General features: G+C 42.2%; 1 protein-coding gene across 2 annotated transcripts in view; it reads right to left on the bottom strand.

The window, feature by feature from the left end:
- Positions 1 to 9470: 9470 nt before the first annotated feature.
- cbarpb (CACN subunit beta associated regulatory protein b) overlaps positions 9471 to 23848 on the bottom strand; it is a 195572-nt gene continuing 181194 nt past the window's right edge. For both annotated transcript variants that reach the window (XM_041204886.1, XM_041204887.1), the window contains one exon: positions 9471 to 10737. In XM_041204886.1, coding sequence (XP_041060820.1) covers positions 9471 to 10737 — 1267 coding nt within the window. The remainder of the gene's footprint in view (positions 10738 to 23848) is intronic.

The raw sequence follows: 23848 nt of genomic DNA, 5'->3' as shown, positions 1-23848 counted from the left end.
CATTCCTCAATACTAATGTGTCTTCATTGCCAGTGCTTAGTGGCTCATTCTTTACACCCTCCCCCAAAATCAGCATCAAAATCTGTCACGGCATATATTTTTGTTGATCTTTATTTCAAGACAATTGATGCTTTAAAGAGCGCTGGTTATTGGATTCAGCTTGACTGTAACTTGGTCCTCTCTTGTTGCTCAAGTTGGCAGGCTGTAACTGGTTAAGTGCTGCAAGGATCAGAGCTGGGGCCTCAGCCATTTAAAATCTATATTAATGATTTAGCCAAAAAGTAAAGCATCTAAGTTTGCTGATGGTGCAAAGTGAGGTGGGAATGCACACTGTTAGGAGAACACAAGGAGGGTGCAAAGAGATATAGAAAGGTTAAGTGTGTAGGCAATGAGGTGGCAGATAGAGTATAATATGGGGAAGTTTGAGGTTATTCACTTTGGTAGCAAGAATAGAAAAGCAGACTATTTTTTGAAAGGTGTGAAACTTCTAAATGCTGATGTTCAGAGACACTTGCATGTAAGTACAAGGAACACAGAAAGCCAGCATGCAGGTACAGCAAGCAAATGAGGAAGGGGTTTGGTGAGCCATCATCTTGAATAATGTGCAGAGTTCCGGTCTCCAAATTTAAGGAAGGATTTCACTAGAAAGTTCACTAGATTGGTTTTTATGCTGAGGTGCTGAGTAAATTGGGCTGATGTTCTCTAGAGTTTAGAAGAATGAGAGATGACCTCATTGAAACATAAAAGATTCTTATGGGATTTGACAGGGTCAACACTGAAAGGTTATTTCCCTTGGCTGGGGAATCTAAAACATGAGGACACAGTCTCAGGATAAGGGATTAATCATTTAGGACTGAGATGAGGAGAAATGTTTTCACTCAGAGAGTTGTAAATTCTCTACTGCAAAGGTGATGCTTCATCGTCGAGAATACTCAAGGCTGAGATAGTCTAATTTTTGGTCTCTGAGGAAATTAAGGGATATGGGGAGCAGTGGGAACGTGGAGTTGAGGCAGCTATGATTGTTTTGCATGGCGGAGTAGGCTCAAGGGGCCTTTTGGTCTACTCATGTGCCTATTTCTTTTGTTCTATAAATAGCACAGATAGTTAATTATGAGAAAACATTTGAGTACCACTGTTGCATACACTATTTTCTGCTTCTTCACCACTGCAAGCACACACAGGTTGATCTAACATAGTGTGAAAATCATAAGAGTAACTGTACAACATGGCATGTAGCATCAATCTTCAAAGGTATCACCAGTTCCAAGTTTTCCTTTCGGAACAGATTTATAATAGCTTTCTCATAAGGAGTTAGCTGTGTTCTGTGTGGGAGTGTAGCACCAGATCAATGGTGCTACCACTGATTAAATGTAAGTTTAGCCTAAGGTGACCAGATTTTCAAAAGTCAAAACTGGGAAGTGGGGCTGTCTGATGATGCACCATGTTAGGCGACCAATGGCACGAGTCAGTGGGGTGTGGGTGTCAACTGAAGGTAGGAGGGCCATGGGATGATATCTCTCAGAACATGCCCAGCCAGAGTTAGCATTCCTATTAAGAGACCCAATTATTGAAGATAGGTGAACCATGGACTTCTGTTTCAGTGACATTTCTGCCTCACTTAAAAAAACAACGGAACCGAGGCTTGGTTTGTCACAAAGTCCCAACCAGAGACCTTCATTCCTCACCATCTTTACTGTGTGGTGCACAATGGTAAGGCTAAACTCCATTTAAAAGCCCTTTTTATTCTCATTTGCACACTGGGTTCTAACAATAGACTTTTTTTTCCAGTCAGAAGCTGGATTTCAACCTCACAAACGTACCTCAAGTGTGGGAGATTTTGTTTGTACCCAGCCCCCCAGCACGAAACCACCTGGTCTTTCAAAGAGAGGTTTGGTTGAATGTGCCACGGCTCAACCAAACTTGTGCAGCACAAGAAGGTTTTTTTGGGGTGGGTGGTGCGGTTGCTGATAGTAAATGGAATGCGAGGAGCGGCTTAAAGGAGAAGGAATTCAGTGGAGCTGAAAGCCGAGACATTTAAGAAATTTGGAGAAAACTGTCAGGATACCAGAACGTTTAATGAAAACCTGGGACTGTCCCGGCAAAATCAGGATGTCTGATCAGCCAATCTAAATATATGAACAGTGGGCTCTTAGGGCACTATTTTGACTGGGTTTTGAATGAGTTAAAGCTCAGAGTTTTAGTCCATGGAAATCCTTTCATGATGTACAGCTTCACCCTCTCCCTGTGGTGTGTAGAATCTGATTTGCAAACCCTGGCAATTTTCACTTCTAATGTCCAACTTGCTGTAACCTTAATAATCTATGCACTATAGTGGCTCTTTTCTTTGCACTTATCCAAGAATAAAATCTTTCCTTCACAACCCGGTATGAAGCATTCAGAGAATCTCTCCTTCAAAGGCTTAGACAACTATATTGGCTTTAACATCTAAGAGTTGCGGCAACCCAGAACAAGACGGCATAATCTTAAAGTAAAGTAAGATGCAATAATCTACCTACTGGTTTAAATGAATACTGTTCGAAATTAACGAGCTGCCTTTGAGTGGCACAGACCAAAATAACTCGGAGATGAAAATCTACATCCTTGATGTGAACTCCTGTCATAAGACCAGTAGAAGTGCAAAAGGAAGATCTGCGAAATAGAAGAACCATGAATTATATATCCCTTTTGGTTTTATATATTTTATACGTTGGCTTTGATATCTGAATGGTTAAAAGCAGACTTTAAACGCGCACTGGGATTCTTTTTGAAAGCGATTACACAAACCATATGAGTAGTCTTGGAAATAGACCTTGTTTTAACGTAAAGAAGATTTGAGCACCGAAGAATGAAAAAGGCAACAATTCATAAGTACTTCGTTGGCTTTAGGATGTTTGGAAGACATGGAAGTGGATATATAAATCCTAGTTCTATTTTGAAGATCTTCCTTTTGCACTTCTACTGGGCTTATGGTAGAAGTTCACATAAATGATGTGGATTTTCATCTCCAAGTTACTCTTGGTCAAAGACAATTTGGTAATTTAGAATGATATTGCATTGAATCCAGTAAGTAGATTATTGCAACTGGGTGAATAGTTGATTTATTTATCAATCACCTTTTCAGGGTACATATAAGCATAAGGATAGTAGGCCATTCAGCACATTAAGTCTGTTTCACCATTTAATTAGATCATGGCTAATCTGAACCTCAATTCCATTTTACCACCTTTATTCCACATTGCTTTATACCTATGCCTAATCAAAATGAATTGAACTCAGTCTTGAAGAGAATTGATCCAGAATTCACAGCCTTTTTGAGGAGCGAGTCTCACTACCCTTTGTAAGGGAAAAGTGCTTCCTGATGTCACCCTTAAATTGCCTATCTCTTATTGAAGCTTATGCCACTTGTCCTGAGTTGACCCACCAAAGTGAATAGCTTCTCTATATCCAAATCTTTTTAAATATCTCAATTCAATCACTGCCCTCGCCCCTCCATTCCCCACAAAAAAAATTATAAATATGTCAAAGAAATACAACTTTCTAATTTAACCATTTAAGACTTGGCAGCGTTCTGATGAATATACATTGTACCTCTTCCAATATGTATCAGAGGCCAATATATTGTTTGTGAAGTTTGGTGCCCAAAACTGAATGCAGTAATCTCGATGCAGCTTGCCAATGGCTCAAGTCAACTAAATCACCACTTCTTGACTTGTGAATTTCAATCTCCTTGAGATAAACTACACAATTTACATTGTTAGTGACATATTTTGACAGGAAAACTGGAAGTAACATCGACAGGTAAGGATTGTAGAAATCTACAATATTTTGTTCCTTTTGTCAGTCTAATAGTCGGGATCAGGATTAGCTGTATTTTTAAACCTTAACAATTGTCAAATATTGTTTTATGTCAGGACACAGATGCTTTAGCTGAAATATTGTTTTATATCAGATGTTTTAGCTTTAAAAAGAATCTTCTAATTGCATTTTTCTCTTACTGAGATGATGTCTTGCAGTTACAACTGCAACAATTGCAGCTCCTCTGCTTTCCCTTCCTTTCTAATACAGCCTTTGATCTGCACAACAACTGACGCTGCTGAGATCATAAACACCACTTGTGGGTTTATAGCAGTTATTGAAATTATATTTTCCACGTATCAGAACCCTATTGCTACTGCCCAAAGCCACATTTTCTCATCTGTGATTTAAATTACAAGTTTAAAATTCTCATCCCTCGTGTTCAAAAGCCTTCTTGTTCTTGCCATTCCCCATCTCTTAACCTTCCCCAGCCCTACAACTCTCAGAAAATCAATGTTCTTCCAAATATGGCCATCTATGCATCCCAAAATCCCTTCACTGCATCATTGGCGGGCATGCCTTTAGCTGTTACATCTTTCAGCTCTATTCCCTTCCTAAACCTCATTGCCTCTCCACCTCATTCTCCTTCTTTTGGACTCTCCATAAAACCACCTCTTTGATTAAGTTTTTAGTCACCTATTCCGATGTCTCCTATATTGGCTCAGGATCGATTACTATCTGTTCACACTTCTGTGAAGCACCTTTGTATGTTTTTCTCCATGAAATGCTCAATAAATAGTGTTGTTCTAAACCACTTGTATGGTTAAAGTACAGTCAAATAGCATATAGAATGAAAACAGCATTTATTGTTTTTCAAGATAAAAACAGTGGCTTGCTTGCCACCCTTCAACTTATGGCATGCTCGTATCTAAACAAAACAGTTAGAAAGGGATAGAAGAATTGGAGACAAAAGAGACAGACAGAGATACTGCAATGCTCCTAACTGAAAGCGTAGCATCAGTTTGGAGGAAATCCAGAAGCACAATAATTCCTGACTTAAAAAAAACAACTGCTTCAACCTGGAGCTGAATTTGTCAGCCAGGGAATGTCTGCCGAACACAAGTACGTCTTCTTCAACTTTTCATCAATATGTTGGAGACGTTGTCCACGATAGTTCAGCTTCTTGACAAGTGTCGCCTTTGCTCATGCTTCATAGAACCATAAATGTACGAAAAAGATTTGGAGAGGTTCAACTCCTCACAATACCATCTAACCTGAAACAATATGGCAAACAACACAACGTTACATGATCCAGCATTTGCTTAATTTGTTACATGGCGACCACGGTACAGCAGCAGCAGCCACAAACCCAAGTTACAAATGCCACAATTATTGTACAATTACTACCTGAAGGCAACGAACAAGGCTACTGGTATACAGTGGCTGAATAAGTCAAATCCCATTTTTATTTAAGGGAGATGAAGAATTTTCAACAGTTGGGGAATTGCGCTCCCTGAATCAATCAGTTTTCTCTGGAAAGCTGAGATCCCAGTGACCTGGGTGATGAGATATGCAGCACAAAGTCACTTGTGACCAGGTTCTCCTCATGTGATTTATGTTGTTAAACCTTTGTTTTCCCTTCCCTTGCAGAGACGCTAACCATTCGGATTGAGAAGGCTGTATTTGACAACAGAAAAATGCACTTGTTTCATTGTGTAGGCGTTCAGGACAATTTCCGTTCATTTCCTTAAAGATTCAGCTTAAACTCGGGGACCTGAGGGGGAGAAAAGAGAATTAGGTAACTGTCAGTATTGACTCAGCAAAATACAGTTGAAATTATTGCTATTTTTTGAATATTACAAATTTAATGTGCAAAGCCCAAAATATACAAAAATACTTCACCAAATTTTGAAACGTCTGTTACCGATATCACATCCATAACAGTTTAAAACTATTGCATTTGAGTATATATCACAATTCTAATGGATCAGTATCCTTAACAGACTCCAAGTGTTGAGGCAAATAAAATGTTTAATTTAGAAGGAAATGCTTGCATTAAATAGCACCTAATAATGTAACTGGAAGGCCTCAAAATCCTTCACCAATTAATTATTTATATATATACATTGTTTTGAAGATAAAGCTCTTTGACAAAAAAGGGGAATTAAATGGTGGTTATGCAGATTTTACATGAGTATTCAAGTGATTGTGCATAAACCCTATAGCTGTTCTTTTCTTATCCCTGTGTTTAGTTTTCCCCAAACAGAAGATTACTCATATGTGCTGCTGTCAAATTCATTGCAAGGTGTTTCAAAATTTGTGGCTCCCATTGATACTTACATTGATATGCAAATTGACCATCTGGTCTCAACCAACAGTGCTTGTGAACCACAGATTGAATAAAAATAACTTTGTACATGGTGGTGTTTCAAAAATAATAATTCACTTCCTAACAAAAAATATTTAATTTTCAAGATGCGATGAATGTAAAATTGAATTGTCTGGGGTTTTGCGTGTAAGCCTCCAGCTGTTCCCTTCTCACATTATGAAAAACAAAATATTTCCTGGGTTTTTAGGCTATTTTTGACCAGTCCCCATAATCCCATTAAGGACGACTGGTTAGACTGTTAATAATGCCAGTTGGAGTTTGCCTAATGTTTGTAGATTGGGCCTCTGTATTTCTAAACTGGTTATTGTTGCATCCTTTTTACATCTACAAAATTAGTGTAACAATGTTAAATTTAAATCTCCGTACCCTGTAGTCAACAAATCCCCAAATTATTAAGTTGCATATTCACCATTATCTTGAAATCAGGTCTTTCCATAGGAAGTGACCCAACTTCTAATACTTTTTCATTATTCTTTCACGGGATGTGGGCTTAGCTGGCTGGGCCAGCAATTATTGCCCATCCCTCGTTGCCCTTGAGAATACTGAAGAACTTTGATTATCCACGTTACTGGAGGCCCTTCCATTTCCCCAGCTGATAATGAAAATTGGCCTTCAAATTCCATCAACATGAATTATGAGTGAACTTCGCTTTTTCATTTCAAGCATTCTGAAAATATTAAACTGCTTGTTTTCTGATGTGAGAGACACACGTGAAACAAAGAGTCCAATGGAGATTCAAGAATGCAAATAGTAGGAATGTGGTTAATCAAGGTCCCATCATCGCAATTTACACCATTTTTGTTTTTTTTTCAGATCATTATTTGGTTTGCAAAGGTCATTATCTAAGAGTCATTTACATGGATAATTTGAATATAAATCTAAATATTAATGATGACATGTACAAAAGCATAAACATAAGTTTAGAAATGACTATTGGCTATATTCACTGATGAACATGAAACACATTCATGTGATATTCTTTTCTCTGTTAAGAAAGGCATTACACCATTTATTTTAAAGGGCTAATGCCTCTGCTTTATAAATGATACAAATTGATGGATATAAATTAAACCAAATAAAGCCATAGGGATATGAAGTATTAGAAAGAAAATTATAGCATATTTAAATTGCATTATTTTACAACAAAAGACTAAATAAATAGTGCCATATAATGTCACTATCATCCCCCAATGCCAAGCAATCTTACACCTCATTGGATGGACTGAGGCATATGATATGGCTCTTCATTTTCTGAGTGTTCACCAATCATTCAAGCACTAGATTCTTCAAGTTAGAACAAGACAGCTCTTTCTGAAGGACAATAGTAGGAGAGTGCTTGACTTCTATGTTATTATACTGAGTACTGGACTATGGTTGAGACCCATACAGAGCAGTGTAGCAATGGAAGAATCAACTGGTAATTGCAGATGGATGTGCTTGGCAACAAAGGGACAAAGTCTTCACTCTAGTGATAAATGAAAGGCCCCATGATAAAGTCCTGATAAATATTCTGCATTGTGGCAAAATCTGCTTAGTGACAGGAATAGTTGATCAAAGAAAGCCAGCTCATATCAGTTGGACCAAAATATATCTTCTGATACGCAGTCTCAAATGGTAAGAAAGATGGGAATAGGCAGTCTGAAAATTGATCGAGATTGTAAACACTGCTTATAATTCTCAGGAAAGACCACAATGCATAATCCTAGTTAGGTGACACTTTCAATCAGCTATGGGTCTTCATGATAAAAAGTGTTAAGGACAGAGAAAAAGACAAAGAATGATGGGAAACTTCATTCAGTCCAAAATCTTACTCATCTGATGTTGTGTGCCATTAGATAATAAAATGACTGATATCAGGGAATTTCTTACAGAAGGCAAGTTCGTCAGAACAGCTGGGCCAGGATTTTACAGCCCTGCCGCAGTGTGTCTCCCCCCACCACCACCCCCCCCCCCTCCCCCACAATGGATGCGGCAAACCATTTAAATCTCCATTCAGTTCGGCGGGTCCCTAATATCCCACTGGGTGGGAGGGCCGTAAAATCCTGACCCTGGAGTTGTTATATTTCCTGTATATTAGGCCCAGGCTCCATCCCTCCCCCCCACACCACCACGCCCCCCCTCCCCCCCCAGCCACACTCCTGAAAGTAACACAAGTTCCAATCAAGTCACACCAAAAAGTCTTCATTTTGAATGAGAAAAGAATTTATTTATATTAATATGGAAAGCAGAAGAAACCCAATGAAATGGCTGTTCAGGGTTGTTTTTACAGTTAAGACAAACAAAAAATAAAAACAGGAAAAATATCTTTGTAAGAAGTTCGTTGTGACTCATAATAACATACATATTTTATAAAAGTATTTTATATAATTAGTAACTGTGAATGTAGCCTAAAGACATAACATAGATACCTAGTTACTGGCATATGTATTAGCCACCAGTCTGAAGTTTCAGTGCAAAGTGATTGGTGATGAACCAATCAAGTAAAAGCCTTTGGAAATAAGGTTTCTAAAATAATTAAATAACAATCAGAACAAAAGTTGCCTGTTTATTGCGCCTAGCCCATACTTAAATACAAAATAGCACTGTTTGTGTTTAACAATAAAACTACAGCAGACACTTTTACATTGGAAGAAATGTGCACATCTTGTTTAGTGATGTTCAGAATTAGCTTTCTAATGCACAAATCATGATTACAACTTAACTCCACAGGAATCGAAAGTCTAGGGGAGAAAATTATATTTTATAAAAAAATTTGAAAAGGCTTCAAAAAATCTAAGTTACTTGCACTGATGATAATATTATAATGCAGAATTGCAATTATAGAGGAGTCTTTTTAATGGTATTCTTAAGAATGAAAAGTATGCATGCAAATCTAGCAATGCAGCCAACTCTCAGAACAGGAAGCTTTTGGTGTACAATGCTATTCATCTAGGATTGATCTGTTGTTTTGTCAATATTAAAAACATTTAAGGGTATTTTGGAAATACAGAAACAAAATAACTGCCAAACAATTCGAATTTAAAGCTTTCCCCAGGTCACCAGTATTATTTTTTCATTCTTTAAAAAAGCAAGCTATTCTTCTAATAAAACATTTATATGTACTAGGGATTAAAGCTCCACAGACATCTAAACATTCTTTGATGGTAAGAAACATGAAGCACGTTGTGTATTATAGCAGCAAACATTCTTTGTGTGTTCGTCCAGAGTGTCTCATTGTAAAGACTAGCATCGACCGCGAGAATTTTACAAAAACAAATTATGAATAACCCTTTTTTCCACAAAAAGGCTAAACAGGGCTGTGTTCCGGTGAAGCATGTGTGACAGCTACTATATAATCAACACTCGCTTTTTTCTTAAGGTTGGTATACAGCCTGTCTTCAATGCTAGTAGTTAATTTGTCTATGGGGTCTGCCCCTATCATCTGAGGCCCATACGCAAAGTTTGTGGAGCTTTTTGTCTCTGTGAAGCCACTGATTTGGCCTAAAGACTGTGGGAAGCCTGTTTGGTCTGGTTGCTCAGTTTGGTCAATGACATTTCCTTGCTCGGCCGCCTCTTCCTCAATTATTTGGATTCTTTCTTCGGTGTCAACACCGATATGTTCCGAACCTGAGGGTTCTGCCTCTGAGTGTTTAGATGTTGGTGATTTGATGGGTTCCTGGCCACCATCAGTTGGTTCTTCATCTGTGGCACTGACAATGCGTGGCAAGGTGCTCTGGTATCGATGGTCAAGTGGATAATTCACACTGTCACCTCTACGTAGAGGCGTTCGGTGCCGTTCCAATGCAGGTGGATAACGGATTCCTGGATCACTGTATTGCTTGGTCCTCTGCCATTGCTTGCGTAGATGGATACGAGACCGGTGCTTAGCCTTCAGTGGCGAATCATCAAATTGAGGGTCATGCCGGAGAAATTCATTGAATAAGGCATCTGTTTTCTCATCAATACTGTAATCCCGTCTATGTAAATAGTCTCTGGTTACAAACATTTGACCATATGGTGACCATCCAATGGGGCTTTCTGGTTCACCTCCTACTGCTCCTTCTTCCTCTATCTCTTCACTCAAGGTTTTTGCATCATAACTTTCAAAGACAGTCCCTTTGCGCCCCGAGCTTGTGAAAAACCTTCTTTTCTCTGAAGCAGTTTTGTCCTTGGTTCCAATTTCACTCCTTTCTTCAAGTGCTCTGCTGGGAGCCTCAATTGATGCGTAGCCACTGTCCATCTGGAGCAGCTTTCTTGTGTTAGCCTCGCTGTCACTACCACGCTCTGAGTCAACACTATCCTGCTTGGCTCGCTTGCTTACAGAACTGTCTTCAAGATCCTCGGCTTCGTCGGCTGTGTCCTGGGACAGGGTTCTAGGTAGCCCGCCTGCGGAGCACACGCTCTCCGCGTCGCTTCTGACCGAATCCTTATCATTGCTGCTCTGGTCCGACGATATGTAAAGCTCGAGAGAAGCTCGAAGGTTCCAGATATCTCGGTAGATCCTCTGTTGATCTGAGCTCTCCCTCCTTTCAGCACTTTCACTCCCGTTTGGCAGATTCTCTGCCGCATCTAACCTGAAAGAAAACCAAGCTTATCTCAGGAAAATGTGGGACACAGCAGCACAGCATTTACAAAACTTAACTTCTTAACACAGCTTGGTTTTTTTCACAATACTACTATTATCTTCCTACCAATGGGAGCCAGATTGGTTTGGCTGATGCGCTGGTTGACCCCGAGCTGTCAAAATAATTTATCTCCTGCCCTCCCCAATTTCTAACCAGTCATTTGTAATAAAACTGTCTTCCCAAATGGCGAGGTCCCTTTTCATAGCCCCGACAACTGTGATGTCCGTCCACATATAAGAATACTCCAGCTTCATTTTAGAAAAAAAATACAATGTCAATAAAAGCCGGGAAGATGGAGCGCTACGTTCTCTGTGACCAGTTCTGCTCCGTCTTTCACTGACAAGAGAGGGTGCGTCCTGTAGTTGATTCAATGTCAGGTGAGATGCTCCATAAGTTCAGGATGTCCAGCCGAGAACTGGAAAGAAAAATCTTTACAATGCGTGTCTGATTGAATTAAAACTCAGGACTTTAAAACCTTTGCCGTTGGGTTGGGAAGTAGCACCTACATACACTGCTCTGCTCCCGGCCAGTGTGCATTTTTAAATTACGACCCTTGTTGTTTGCACACCCTTTCTCTAATGGTAACGTTCATCTTGTCCCCCATCTAATAGATTCCGTTCTGGGCTGGAACTGTGTGTGAGAGAGCAGCATTTTCAACTGATCTGCCAATGGGGGGTGAAATTAACAGGATGTGCACTGTTAGCAAACAGCAGCATGGGGAATATGTTTTCTCCATGGCAACAATTCAGTGGGAAGGAAAGGCTGATTCTCTGTATTCTGCCTCCTGCACACGCTCAGTGGGAGTTTGCACAAGTCCCAGTAGAAAGCAAGCTGTGGGAAGGCATTCATAGCTCTAACCTGAGTACACTCATTCACGGTCTTCAGGTCAGAATATAATCCTTGCAGTACCATGCTAATGCAGCCCAGTTCTTCTGGCAAGAAACTTTCAACTTGTAACATAGCTTTGAATGCTAAAACTCTTTATCTTTAGGCTGCAATGGTTAACTTCCAACTTAACGACCACTTCCAGACAAGTTACAAGTCAAGCTTTAGCCATTCTGTTTTACTCAGGCACTGGGATGGATTTAATCACGGTGGCGATGGGCCTGTCCACTGGTTGGAGAGACTGTGGCAGCTTTGCCATGGCCATTTCCAGGATTCCCGATGCCATTTAAGTTGCCATCAGGCAGTTTTCTGACTGCCATCAGGTTCCCAGGGCCTTCAAGAGGAGGATCCCGCCTTTGAGTGCTGCTGGCCAATCAGAGGCCGGCTGCTCTCCAGACTCAGCAGTGCCATCAGGAATGGTGGCAACAGCTGGGACTGCAGGAGGCCCAAGAGGAGGAATACCGCTGGAAGCCCTCAAACCGCAGGTAAGGGGGGCCTCGCCTGGTTCAGTCGGGCAGACCCCGGTAAAGGGAGGGGGGAGACGGGGTTCGGTTTAAAGAGTAAGGGGCCTTTCTGTGAGGGTGACCCTCTGTTAGGCTGGGGGCCTAAGCAGGTGGCGCCCCATTCCTCCCCCCAAGGCCTCACCAGGGTTTACCTGTTGGCTTGCCCATGTTGCATGCACCCCCAACAACCCCCCTCCAACCCTGCCACTGGTACAATACCAGCGGCGACAGGATGAGACCCTTAAGTGGCCACTTAAGGACCTCAACTGGCCTAGGGGCGGGAAGGCTGACCTCGACACTCCGCACCCCAGACTTAATTGTGGGAAATTGGGAAGGCAACAGGCTCTCCATCCCGTACCTTCCTGCTCAATTAAACAGGTCCTCCTCCCCCAACACCCCCACCTTCCAGCTGGCTCCCACAGGAAGGTTCAAATTCCACCCACTCTGTGAAACTGGACAAAGTTTCAGGGCAAACAGCAAAACTGACATAAAATATTTTCTCTGTTTGGTTCAGAGCTCAGAATAGGAGTGGCCAAAACAATAGAATGCAAAGATATTGATTGGTTAACAAAATTATGGCTCGTGGAAGAGGAGGGTCAGTGTCAGCTCGGATAACAAATTGGCTTAAGGACAAAAAGTTCCGAGTCTCGATAAATAATTACTTTTCAGACCGCAGGATGGTAGATAGTGGTGTTCTCCAAGGGTCCGTACTAGAATCCCTGCTATTTTGATATTTCTAAATGACTTGTACATTGAAATACAGAGTAAAATTTCAAAATTTGCCTATGATACCTAACTTGGAGAAGCTTCAGCCAGTGAGGATAATTTAACTGACTATAACAGTAAGTTAGCAGCATGGGAAGATACATAGCAAATGGAATTTAATACAGAGAAGTGTGAGGTGATATATTTTGGCAGAAGGGATAGAGAGACCATAAGACCATAAGACATTGGAGCAGAAATTAGGCCATTCGGCCCATCGAGTCTGCTCCACCATTCAATCATGGCTGATAAGTTTCTCAACCCCATTCTCCCGCCTTCTCCCTGTAACCTTTGATCCCCTTACCAATCAAGAACCTATCTATCTCGGTCTTAAATACACTCAATGACCTGGCCTCCACCGTCTTCTGTGGCAATGAATTCCATAGATTCACCACTCTCTGGCTAAAGAATTTTCTCCTCATCTCTGTTCTAAAAGGTCTTCCCTTTACTCTGAGGCTGTACCCTTGGGTCCTAGTCTCTCCTACTAATGGAAACATCTTCCCCATGTCCACTCTATCCAGGCCTTTCAGTATTCTTTAAGTTTCAATCAGATCCCCCCTCATCCTTCTAAACTCCATCAAGTATAGACCCAGAGTCCTCAAACGTTCCTCATATGTTAAGCCTTTCATTCCTGGGATCGTTCTCGTGAACCTCCTCTGGACCCTCTCCAGGGCCAGAACATCCTTCCTGAGATATGGGGCCCAAAATTGCTCACAATATTCTAAATGTGGTCTGACCAAAGCCTTATAAAGCCTCAGCAGCACATCCCTGCTTTTATATTCTAGTCCTCTCAAAATAAATGCCAACATTGCATTTGCCTTCCTAACTACCGACTCAACCTGCAAGTTAACCTTAAGAGAATCCTGGACTAGGACTCCCAAGTCCCTTTGCACTCCAAATTTCTGAATTTTGTCCCCATTTAGAAAATAGTCTATGCCTCTATTCTTCCTACCAAAGTGCATGACCTCACACTTCCCCATGTTGTATTCCATCTGCCACTTCTTTGCCCATTCTCCTTACCTGTCCAAATCCTTCTGCAGCCTCCCCGTCTCCTCAATACTAACTGCCGCCCCACCTATCTTTGTATCATCTGCAAACTTAGCCAGGATGCCCTCTGTTCCTTCATCTAGATCATTAATGTATAAAGTGAAAAGTTCTGGTCCTAACACTGACTCCTGCGGAACTCCACTAGTCACCGGCCGCCATCCTGAGAAGGACCCCCTTATCCCCACTCTCTGCCTTCTGCCAGACAGCCAATCTTTTATCCATGCTAGTACCTTGCCTCTAACACCATGGGCTCTTATCTTACTGAGCAGCCTCCTGTGCAGCACCTTGTCAAAGGCCTTCTGGAAGTCCAAGTAGATAATATCCATTGGTTCTCCTTTGTCTAACCTATTCGTTACCTCCTCAAAGAATTCTAACGATTTGTCAGGCATGACCTCCCCTTGATGAAACCATGCTGACTTTGCCCTATTTTACCATGCACTTCCAAGTATTCTGAAATCTCATCCTTAATAATGGACTCTAAAATCTTACCAATGACTGAGGTCAGGCTAACCGGCCTGTAATTTCCCGTCTTTTGCCTCACTCCCTTCTTAAACAGGAGGGTTACATTAGTGATTTTCCAGCCCTCTGGGACCCTCCCTGACTCCAGTGATTCCTGAAAGATCACCACTAACGCCTCCACTATTTCTTCAGCTATCTCCTTCAGAACACTGGGTATAATCCATCTGGTCCAGGTGATTTATCCACCTTCAGACCTTTCAGTTTTCCTAGCACCTTCTCCTTGGTAATGGCCACCATACTCACCTCTGCCCCCCGACTCTCTTGAACTTTGGGGATGTTACTCATGTCTTCCACCGTGAAGACTGACGCAAAGTACCTATTCAATTCCTCTGCCATTTCTTGGTTCCCCACTACTACTTCTCCAGCATCATTTTCCAGCGGCCCAATGTCCACTTTTGCCTCTCTCTTACCCTTTATATATCTAAAAAAAAACTCTTGCAATCTTCGAGAGAGGCAATCTAGACTTCTAGACTTAACAGGACAGTTCTAAAGAGTGTGCAGGGACAGAGGGTCTTGTGGGTGCATGTGCATCGATCTTTGAAGGTGGCAGGACATACTGAGAGAGTGTTTAGCAAAGCATATGGGATCTTGGATTTCATATATAGCGTTATTGGGTAGAAAAGCAGGGAAATTATGCTGAACTTTTACAAAGGTCTGATTAGGCCGCTATTAGAATGTTGGCTCCACACTGCAGTTTGGTCACCACACTCTAGGGAAGATGTGAGGGTCCTTGAAAGGATGCAGAGATTTACCCGAATGATTCCAGGGGTGGGGGATTTTAGCTAGAAGACTAGGTTGGCAAAGCTCGACTTGTTTTCCTTGGAACCTAGGAGATTGTGGGGAGATTTGTTAGAGGTATACAAGATAATGACAGGTTTGGATAAGGTAGACAAGAAAAACCTGATCCCATTAGCTGATGGTACAAGGACTAGGGGACACAGATTTAAGGGTTTGGGAAGCAATGCAGGGGGGTATGTGAGCGAGAACATTTTATGCAGTGAGCATTAACGACTTGGAGCTTGCTGCCCCGGGTGGAAAGAGAAATGATCAATGATGGACACTTGAAGGAAATAAACCTGAAGAATAACAGGGATAGAGAGGAGGAATGGGACTGACTGGTTTGCTCTACAGAGAGCTGGCATGAATTTGATGGGTAGAAGGGTCTCCTTCTGTGCCGTAAATGACTCAATGACTTTGTGCAGTGAGCTACTGAATTCATTTTCTCCACTTATTTTTGATATTGAAGATGAGGTCGCTGTTTGTGATATCACTCACTCTCCACTTGGGTTACAAGCAGAGTCAGCAGTTTGGTGTGAGGAGGCCACAGACCACCTTGGAGTAAAGTAACATTATCTGCTGTTGTACCTCCGCAGCACCATTGAGTTTAGGTACCTCATGTCTCACACATTTTAAGCCTTTATAATGAACTTGCAACAAACCAATTCAAAAATAAAAATTGCTTGAAGAACAGAAGCGCCTATTTGTCAGTCTATGGCCAGAATTTTACAGCCCCAATGCATCCGGAACAGGGCAGTAAAATGTGCCGAGCCATTCTAAACTCCACTAACCTTGGCGGGACTGTAAAATCCCACTGACATAAAATTCCGCCCTATGTCTCAGAACTGATCCAATAGAATTGGTTCTCCACTGCCTGAGGCTCCTGGGGGCCCTAATATCTGCCCTGCTGACATAGCACTGGCTTCAAAATTTAAAAAAAAACCTGTGCAGGTGTAAGCTTGGACACATGCCATTGTTACAACTAGTTCTATTTCTTCTTTATAAAACCAAAAAACTGCGGATGCTGGAAATCCAAAACAGAAACAGAATTACCTGGAAAAACTCAGCAGGTCTGGCAGCATCGGTGGAGAAGAAAAGAGTTGACGTTTCGAGTCCTCATGACCCTTCGACAGAACTGTCGAAGGATCATGAGGACTCGAAACGTCAACTCTTTTCTTCTCCGCCGATGCTGCCAGACCTGCTGAGTTTTTCCAGGTAATTCTGTTTTTGTTTTCTATTTCTTCTTTGTTCATTTGGGTGAAAGTCCACATAGGTCAGCAAAGGTCACCCCAAACTGTGGCCAAAAATCACTGTCCGCTAGTGATATGCCCTAGATAGCACAGAGAAAAGGCATCAACAAACCTGCACTATCTGTACCCTCCCCCACCCCCCCCCACCCCCCCACCCCCCTACCCCATGCGATTCCTATATATTTTATAGACAAATCCTTTGACTCCTTTTAAGGCTACTTTATCATCATCGGCTCAGCTACGAGAAAGTGAGCGCTCTATTCCAACCCCTTCCCCCTCAATTAGTCAGGGAAGTTTGCCAACAAAAATCTCAGCCTTGACTGGGGCAGAGGGGAATGTGAAAGTGGGGATTTAAAGATTTTAAACTGAGTCTAACAAGATGAAAGCAGAACTGTTTGAACTCACGTAAGCTTTTACTTTTTGGAACTGCTCAAAAATCCCAATAAAAAGCTTACATAGAATTTGTGGCACAGAAATGGATCGCTCGGCCCAACTATTCAAAGCCGTCATTTACGCTACAAAATGAGCCTCCTCCTACCATGTTTCTATGTACTGTCATGTAAATAACAAAGAACAAAAGCCTGGAAAGTCTATTATGGCAGCTGAGAACTGTTTCTAATTGGATGATCAACACAAAATAGTACAATCATAGTGAGTAGGGTAGAACTACTAGCAATCATTTATGTGCTCCTATAATTATTACCCATGATTTGAGTTTATGCACTTATCTGCCTGGGCAACGTGACTGGAAATCAGAGGTATATTATTTCACCAGTGCAGGGCATGGAAGCATGAACAAGTTATAAGGCAAGAAAATGAGTGTGTGGAACTCAAATCACATTGCATTAGAGCAAGATATAAGAATTTGGAGGGGCAGGTCACACTATGGCATTAGTCAACCTGTTAACATTACTTTTGTGGACAAGTTTTCCCCTTCATCTCTCCGCTGGAGTTTCTTATCATTAGGAAAGGGCAAAAAGAGGGAATGTTATCTTTTCACGCCGGTCAGTGGTATCCTATGTTGAGCTAACAAGAAGCATATTAACATCAAAACCAATGGTGTAATTTTTCTCAGCCAAGGTTTAGGGCTTTAGACACCCAGCCAAGAATTAGTGAAATTCCCTCCCAACAGACAGCTCATGGACCTCCATCCACAACATTTGGTTGGAAGGCAGCCATTTCCAGTTCCTGACATATATAATATATATACATACGTACACATATTCAATTTATATGCACATATTCAATTAACGATATTTTCAATATTATGCAGAAAGCACGTATTAAAAGTAAATGAAGAGCAGAGTCCTTTGCAAATCATCGAGTTATGAATGAAAGGAAAATGATAAGGTGAGAAGTATTTTCAACTGTATATTTTTCTTTTGAGTTGAGTTTGCAGGACAAATATGGAGTGGATTTGCACGTATAATTTATGTTTCAAAATTTCAGTCCCCCTTTTAGATTTTAATTGTAACTCCCACTTGGTTCCAGCAAATGGTTTTTAAAAAAGTGAACAAAACCATAATTTTTTTCTTTTTATAGAAATCTCCAGCTTTCACAATGCAAAACACGTCATCTGCAGTCTACTTTCTGCATGGTAGTTTTACATTCACAAAGCCTGACAGGACTTGAATCTGCGTAGCAGTACAGTGTGCTTACTCTTGCCTTTCTTAGGCTTAGCTAATTTAATTCTTGGCCACTCAGACAGAATGAGATTTCTGGAACAATCTGTGGACCTCTTGTCCTCTTGCTCATGATGCATTGGAGGATAGTCTGCTTCATGAGGACAGGGTGAGAGCATTAAACCATGTAATGCACAATGTATTATTCTGCTATTAAGATGGAGACACACATCTTTAAATTCTCTAGACTCAAAGTGCTGTAACCAGACATGTCTCAAAGTCAGTTATAAGTTAATTCCTCTTCAGCACATCATGAGGTCAATTAGAGGATAATTGTTTTTCAAGACTGACAGTAGGCATTTCCTCAAGGTTACAAAACAATGCATTCATTTCCCACATTGTAAGTGTGATGGACGCCAAACACACCAACATATAGAACATCCCAGTTCACCTTGAAAGGCTGGGTACAATAGATCCTTGCCAATTACTACCACAGCTATGTGGTAGTTAACAGACACAGCTATGTACAAGTGACAAAGAGGTAGATTTGATGAATTGGCAGAATCCATACAATGCTTTGTGCAAGGGGGATGAATATGGGGAATTTTGTTGCTAGGTCAGTTTACTCAAGACAACTTTCCAGGCACTAAATTAATGTGGAGCAAGTTGACCTTACAGCCTGACATGTGTGTCTATTGTAGGAAGTTCTGCACATGGGAGCGCTAATCCGTAAATTCTACCACAAAATAAATAAAATTCAAAGCAAGGTGACAGATTTTCATCTCGGGAGGTGACGTAAATTGGGAAGAATCGCATGGACCACATTTACATGTCCGAGAAAATATTCAGTTGCATTGAAGCTATATTAGATCTGGGGAAATTTCTACCCCAATATGCCCTTAGGCAGTTCTAGTTATTTATTTAAATGGTTGCTAAGTGAGATGTATCCCACTTGTCTCTACCCATTTGTCACCTATCAAACTGGCCCCCCACCACTCCTTTGTGAGTGCAGTTAAGGTACAGGACATTTTAGAAGTGTTTGCTTGATGCTGCATTGGGTAAAAAATAATAAATGCTTCTCTTTTCCAAATGCTTGTCATCACTCACCCCTTTTAACATGCACACAGGTCAAAGGCATTCAGAGAGATGAAGTAGTTTCACTGATTGTGCCACAGCTACCTCTGAATTCCATTAACCTTAAGGCATGCCACACATCCAGTATGAGTATGTGAGCTCAGCCTAAGCAGTTAAAGGTTTAAATGAGGCTTTGTTCCCTTAAGAGTCAGAAGCGTGGTCAACATGTGCCACTCACAATATCTGATAATAGATTTAGGGACCTTGGTAAGATCTAGGGGGAGGCTGATAACTGCCTCTTTGTTTGGATATAGTCTGTGGTGTTGGAGGGATTGGAAATGTAGAAACAATGAGATGAAACCAAAGGGGTAGTTTAGGTGCGCGCTGGGGTTAAAGGAGAAAAAAATATCAGCATGTCGGGCATCCAGTATGAACCTGCTGACTTCTGGTTCTAACCATTTCAAAATTTGCATGGGACATGAAAATGCAAAATATATATGCAAAGATTTCACCCTGCATTCAAGTTACTGCTTCTTTGCTCATAGGATTTGTTCTGAGAATGCACTTTTGCTTTGGAGGTGACTCCTGAAACTTTGGAGGTCATTTCTGCTACCGTGGATCTGCCAACAGCAGCATCAGCAAACTGCTTTCTCCTCAGCCACACATTGTTCCACCAGAGGAGGGGATACCCACACAAGGTTTACTGACAGAGGAACAGCTTTTTTCCCCATTCATGGGGTGTGGGCATCCACTGGCTAGGCCAGCACATCCCTAATTGCCCTTGTTCAGAGGGCTCTTAAGAGTCACATGTAGGCCAGACACTAATGCCCTTCCCTAAAGATGTTCTTTTACAACAATTGTTTATGTGTCATCATCAGATTTATAATTCAGGACTTTTTTTATTGAATTCAAATTTCACCACCTGCCATGATGGGATTTAAACCTGGGTCCCCAGAGGATTACCCTGAGTCTCCGGAATACCAGTCCAGTGACACTACCACTGTGCCACCACCTCACCTTGATTTCTTGATATAGATGAGCAGTAGAGGAAGCTCACACTTTCTTGGCTGGTCATTCCTGATATCTGCCACTTTTTGGAACAGGATCTCCTTGTCCAGTGGTGATCAAGGTCACTGCAGTCCTGAATTTCTTTGCCCCCATTTCATCCCAGGGATCTGCTGGCAACATCTGCAGGATTTTACAATCTGTTGTGCACACCTTCATCTCTCAGGTGACCAAATCCATGTTTTCCAAGGCTGCCACTTAAGTTTGCTTTGCAATTGATGAGCCATTCACAATGAAAGGGCACTAAAATTTGCTGCAATGGCTGAATTGCCTTAAGTCCAGCAAGCCATTGTTTTCCCCCTTGTGGCAATCAAGGTGCCATCAGGTTAAGCAGCAATATTCATCAATGGAAAGGGATTCCATTCCATTAATGTGCAGCTAACCACTGGAAAATAATCATGTGCAAGATATCTAGCAAGCTGCCATCATGTCTTCATTCTACACCAGTCAAGTCTCTCAAAGATCTCCCAAGCCCCAAGCAGACTCAGCGGATGACTCCTTGAAGACTGGGGATACCCTGTAGGGGCATGGCTGATGACATCCGTTAGGCAGCCTACCAATGAAGACAGGCACACTAGAAGCCACATGAGCATGGCAATGGTCATTGATCAACCATTGGGCTGTTGAAGATGTGATTCAGGTGCCTGGACAGATTTGGGCATCTTTCAGCATCAGCAAGGGTGTTCAGAAAGACAGTGGTGTGCTGTGCAACATAATACAGCAGAGAGGACAAGAAGTGAAAGAGAGGAAGGCGGTGACCACTGCATCTTCAGACGAGGAAGAGAAGAAAGAGGAGGAGCAACAGGAGGAGGAGCCAAATGTAGCCAGGGTGCCTATAACTGCACACCTAGCTCCCAGAGAGACCCAAGATGGCCTCATACAGGCACGATTCAGCTAACCTGAAGCTGTGCAACCACATAGCCCACCAATGCTGAACCCAATGCCCCCCACCTCCAACAGCACAAAGCTTTCCCACAGTCAATAATCCTTCCATTTCACTGACACTCATTGTTCATTTTCTACGCCTGTCATAACATTTGCCTCAAGGCTTCTGCCCCTTTGGGAGGCAAGAAATAACAATGGAAATAACTGGACAATGGAGATTTGAAATAAAGTTCATGGTATATAAACATGAACAATGATTTTGACACTTCATCACACATTTACACACCTAAGTGATTTCCCTAAGTGAAAATACAGAGTTTTTCTTTTCTTTTTCCAATATCCTTGCCCCTGTGGCTTCAGCAGAGCTAGGGATAGGCTGCTCATTCCCCTGCCCTGACTGGTAAGATACACAGGACTGACATCCACTCGGCATTGAAGCTCCTGTCAAAGACTGTCCGCTTGCACTTGTGAAGGGGTGGACTTGGTCATCAGGGCATGCATCAGCAATGTGGGACTCTAACCGAGTGGGGGACAAGTCAGGAGGTGTGGGAGCATTTTGAGCAGCATCCTCACTTCCTGCTTGACCTCTCACCATCTTCCGTCTCATGGCCGACCTGCACTTCCATGCTAGCTAAGAGTTGGAGAGCACTGAATGGCTAATCTGAGGCTTTCCTCTAAACTATTTAAACTGATGGACTGAGGGTTCAGGTTCATTGGTGAGGCCAAAATGCACTCGGTTGCCTGCCATTGGACATCAGTGCAAAGTCCTGAAACACCATGGCACTCATGCTGGAGACAATCTCCTCCAATCTCTCTCCATTCATGCACAGTGCCCCTGGAAATGTTGACACTCTCTGCTGCTACTCCGGAATAGTCCTTTTAGTCAAGGATCCTCAAGATTCAGCACCAGCGTCCAGCGGAGCAGAGCTGGGAGGGTCGTGCACCCTCCGATGTGAATTCCCCACTGCTATCCCTGTCTCCGATACCTGCTCTTGCTCACTTGCAGTGTGTGACTCACCACGTGACAAACCAGCTCCATGCCTTAGAGGCCCCACCTTGTGTGTACCTGAGCTTGTGCAGAGTGGGCATGAATCATGTGCCGGTGCTTCCTCAGAGTGTGCAACCTCCTCTGAGGACTCCTTGGCCTCCTCCTGCACAGTCTGCAGTGTAACTCTTGAAGAACCTGTGGGAAATGAAAGACATGAATTATAACTGACAAAGGAAAATGGTTCAAAGTTACCATTGTGGAGATGATCATATTTCTGTTACAGGTGACACCACATCAAAATGAATGAGTGTAATGTTCCATTTGGTTGTGAGATATTTAATTGTGTCACCAGGTACCTGTGAGACCCCAATCTCTCCAGCTCCAATGGCCCTTCTCTCTGCCACTCTGCTAATTTTTAGTGCATGGTCCTCCACAGGGGTCAGAGAGTTGATTACTGGAGGGCTCACCCACAGGTCATGGAAACATAGAAACTAGGTGCAGGAGTAGGCCATTCGGCCCTTCGAGCCTGCTCCGCCATTCATTATGATCATGGCTGATCATCCAACTCAATAGCCTGCTCCCGCTTTCTCCCCATACCCTTTGATCCCTTTCAACCCAAGAGCTATATCTAACTCCTTCTTGAAAACATACAATGTTTTGGTCTCAACTACTTTCTGTGGTAATGAATTCCACAGGCTCACCACTCTCTGGGTGAAGAAATTTCTCCTTATCTCAGTCCTAAATGGTCTACCCCATATCCTCAGACTGTGACCTCTGGTTCTGGACTCCCCCACCATCGGGAACATCCTTCGTATATCTACCCTGTCTAGTCCTGTTAGGATTTTATAGGTTGCTATGAGATCCCCCCCTCATTCTTCTGAATTCCAGCGAATATAATCCTAACTGACTCAATTTCTTCTCATATGTCAGTCCCGCCATCCCAGGAATCAGCTGGATAAAACTTTGCTGCACTCTCTCTATAGCAAGTACATCCTTCCTCAGATAAGGGGACCAAAACTGCACACAATACTCCAGGTGTGGTCTCACCAAGGCCCTGTACAATTGCAGCAAGACATCCCTGTTCCTGTACTCGAATCCTCTGGCTATGAAGACCAACATACCATTTGCCTTCTTTACCGCCTGCTGCACCTACATGCTTACCTTCAGCAACTGGTGTACGAGGATACCCAGGTCTCATTGCACATTCCCCTCTCTCAATTTATAGCCATTCAGATAATAATCTGCCTTCCTGTTTTTGCTACCAAAATGGATAACCTCACATTTATCCACATTATATTGCATCTGCCATGCATTTGCCCACTCACTCAGCTTGTCCAAATCACACTGAAGCATCTCTGCATCCTCCTCACAGCTCATCCTCCCACCCAGCTTTGTGTCATCTGCAAATTTGGAGAAATTACATTTAATTCCCTCATCTAAATCATTAATATATATTGTGAATACCTGGGGTCCCAGCACCGATCCCTGCAGTACCCCACTAGTCACTGCCTGCCATTCGGAAAAAGACCTGTTTATTCCTACTCTTTGTTTCCTGTCTGCCAACCAGTTTTCTATCCATCTCAATACACTACCCCCAATCCCATGCGCTTTAATATTACACGCCAATATCATATGTGGGACTTTGTCGAAAGCCTCCTGAAAGTCCAAATAAACCACATCCAC

This window comes from Carcharodon carcharias, chromosome 14 (genome assembly GCF_017639515.1).
Source record: "Carcharodon carcharias isolate sCarCar2 chromosome 14, sCarCar2.pri, whole genome shotgun sequence".
Classification (NCBI taxonomy): Eukaryota; Metazoa; Chordata; class Chondrichthyes; order Lamniformes; family Lamnidae; genus Carcharodon; species Carcharodon carcharias.
Note: the sequence above shows the minus strand (reverse complement) of the source record. Positions and strands in the feature narration are given on the sequence as shown.